Raw genomic sequence first — 2,700 nt, 5'->3', positions numbered from 1 at the left:
TTTTTAGTTTTCAGGGTCTTGGCTTCTTTTTGAATGAAAAAGGGTGGCTAACTGAAAAAGGTTTTCTAGCTTCTCATATCAAGCAAAGAAATGAATGAATTAATGAATGAATAAATGGTACAATAGTTTCAAATGGTAACCCAATTATATAATAGACTTTACTGACTTAACACGCTGCATTATGCCTTTTCTTGGCAAGCAGAAAGGCTTAAAAAATAACTTGATTGAGCCCAGTGTTCAAAGTTCAACATTAAGCATTACAGATTATTTTCAGGGATTCTTTTCATCAACAGAGCTTGTTCAATTGATCTATGTATGTTAATTTTCAAAGCCTCCCCCCCCCCCAACAGAAATAGGAAATTGACGTGAGTGATAGTAAATGAGGTTATCTGATTGACAAGAAAAAACTATGTCTTTGCAGTACCAATTGTTGTATATTTTTTCGAGGGAGTGTGGGCATTGGTTGATCATAATGAAGTAACAATATTCTGTGTTTTTTGTGTAGTTCATTAACCCTTTCTAATATTTGGATTTTTATTCTTTTACAGAGCATGGAAGGACCAGAACTGCCTGTGTTGTTAGTAAATGAAGTAGATGGAGTTCTTGGTGTCTTAGAGACACACCTACCATTTCTGAAGAAGCACTTCCACCTTATCACCATGAAGGAATTCCTAGAAAACAAAGGACATTTTAGTACAAAAGTCAAAGCTATTTATGTTTGGTGGCATAAACCCATCATTGACAGAGAGCTTTTGGAGAACCTGCCGAACTTGAAAGTGATTGCAAGTTCAGGAGTAGGTATGGATCACTTGGATTTGAAACTGATCTCTGGATATGGAGTGAGAATGGCCAATGCTCCTCATGCTGTATGCAACAGTACTGCAGACATTGGCATGGCCCTTCTGCTTACAGCCGCAAGACGACTAGTTGAAGGTAATGTTTGAAATAATGTCTGTTTCTTCATATTGTTACACTTGAACCACAGTTCTGAAGAGTGAGATGTTTTGGGGTACGTACTAGGTTTTACACAGGTTCAGTTTCCTTTGGAAGGAGATCCTGCAAGCCCACTGACATTTTGATATTTGAATATCAAATAGTATGGGGTACATCTTAAGCTCCAGCAGCTAATCAAAGCCACTATTCTGCATCTGACCTCTAAACAGAAGTAGCTTCCTAATAAGCTCAGTATCTAGCTTTTTATTGTGTCTCATTCACAAAACTGCAGTCTCATTTTGTTGTTCTTTTTCTCAGTCATATACCAGACCTAGATTATATCAGCTGGCTGTTGGCTCTGTTTCCTTATTCTTATTTAAGCATTCTATAATGGTCCTGTGTCAAGGAGTGATTGCCTATTGAGGCAGAACAGATGGGCAGGAAAAAGTGGCTGTAACCTGTGTTTTCTGTAGCCTCTCCCAAGGCGGCCTGAATTCAAATGGCCCAACCGCATGGCACACCATAAAGCTGCGCCACTGGGTTTTTTTCTCTCTTCTCCACCATCCATGTGCAGCACTGCATAAATACACCACTGGCGATCATCTGCTGCCTAGATGCCGTCCCATTGAATGGCCGCCCCTTTGATCAAGCATACAGTTGCATCTGCAATCCTCCACCAGTACAGGGTATTGGTGTGCTCAGTAAAACACTGGCAAAACATAATCATGGAGAACCCCCCCACACACACACATATGTTCCCTACACCCCATGCCGCCTCTTGGACTGTCTAGTTTGTATATGTTGTACTTATATCCATTGGAGATGTCACAGTTTCACTTTTTTGCATTGCTGTCCCGACTGTTTGGGTATGGTGGCTCTGTCCTTTTTTAATGCACATCTACACCAGTGTGTTTATATGTAGCTTTAGAGTTAGGGTTAGGATGAATCACTCCTTCAGAACATTCTGGCATCAGGGCATTTATATGCAAGGTTGAAAGTGCTCATTTTCCCGGCTAAGTCAGAATATCCCTGGTTCTTTTTGCTCTGTTTTTAAGCTCCAGAGTGCAGCCTCAATGCCATTTCTACCTGGTTTGGATGTGTACATCATTTAAACACCCTGCCTCCAAAGTGGTTTGAAACCGCTTTATTTGGCCTGTGTGTTTCACCACTATTATTTTGCCTGAATGTGTGTTGTGTTGTGTGTCTTCAAGTTGTTTCCAACTTATGACAGCACTAAGTATCAACTTTGAAGTCTGCGGTTTCTCTGATCTGAACTCCTTTAAGTTGGAGGCCTCTGCCGCTAGCACGGCAGGCATTTGGATTGGAGGCTTCACCAATAACAGGGGTTTCTTGGCAAGATTGGTTCAGAGTGGGTTTGCTTTTGCCTTCCTCTGAGACTTGAAAAATGTGACTTGCATAAGGTCACCCAGTTGGCTTCCATGACTGGGGAATTTGAACCCTGGTCCAACACTCAGACCACTACAGCACACTGAATACCCTGTCTTATTAATGCTATCTTGCCAAATGCAAGATTAGCTAAGCATCTCAAGATTTAAGTGGGCTCCCGTTTATATATGTGAAATAAAACTTATTGGTCTTTCATTGTATCACTTCTATCTCAAAAACGTTCTAGATAATCCAAAGGTATGAATACAAGAATAATGTTAAAACGTAGTGTTGAGTACTTTCTACTTTTTTAACATTACAGCCAGCATGGTATAGTGGTTTGACTGTTGGATTAAGATGGATTCAAATCCCTCCTCAGCC

The 2,700-nt window shown here is 40.5% G+C and overlaps 1 protein-coding gene across 2 annotated transcripts; it reads left to right on the top strand.

Annotated features, from left to right (window-relative positions):
- Window positions 1-258: 258 nt before the first annotated feature.
- LOC121917978 (putative 2-hydroxyacid dehydrogenase SE_1879) lies at window positions 259-2,692 on the top strand. Of its 2 annotated transcripts, none has more exons than XM_042444095.1 (3): window positions 259-313; window positions 549-933; window positions 2,642-2,692. In XM_042444095.1, the coding sequence occupies exons 2-3, from the start codon at window positions 552-554 to the stop codon at window positions 2,653-2,655; spliced, it is 396 nt and encodes a 131-aa protein (XP_042300029.1). In that variant the 5' UTR covers window positions 259-313; window positions 549-551; the 3' UTR covers window positions 2,656-2,692. The 2 variants fall into 2 exon arrangements, with proteins under 2 accessions (XP_042300029.1, XP_042300028.1); XM_042444094.1 differs by having other exon boundaries at window positions 270-365.
- The last annotated feature ends 8 nt before the right edge of the window (window positions 2,693-2,700 follow it).

This window comes from Sceloporus undulatus, unplaced genomic scaffold, assembly GCF_019175285.1.
Source record: "Sceloporus undulatus isolate JIND9_A2432 ecotype Alabama unplaced genomic scaffold, SceUnd_v1.1 scaffold_2443, whole genome shotgun sequence".
In the NCBI taxonomy this organism is placed as follows: domain Eukaryota; kingdom Metazoa; phylum Chordata; class Lepidosauria; order Squamata; family Phrynosomatidae; genus Sceloporus; species Sceloporus undulatus.
This window is presented reverse-complemented; position numbering and strand designations above follow the sequence as displayed.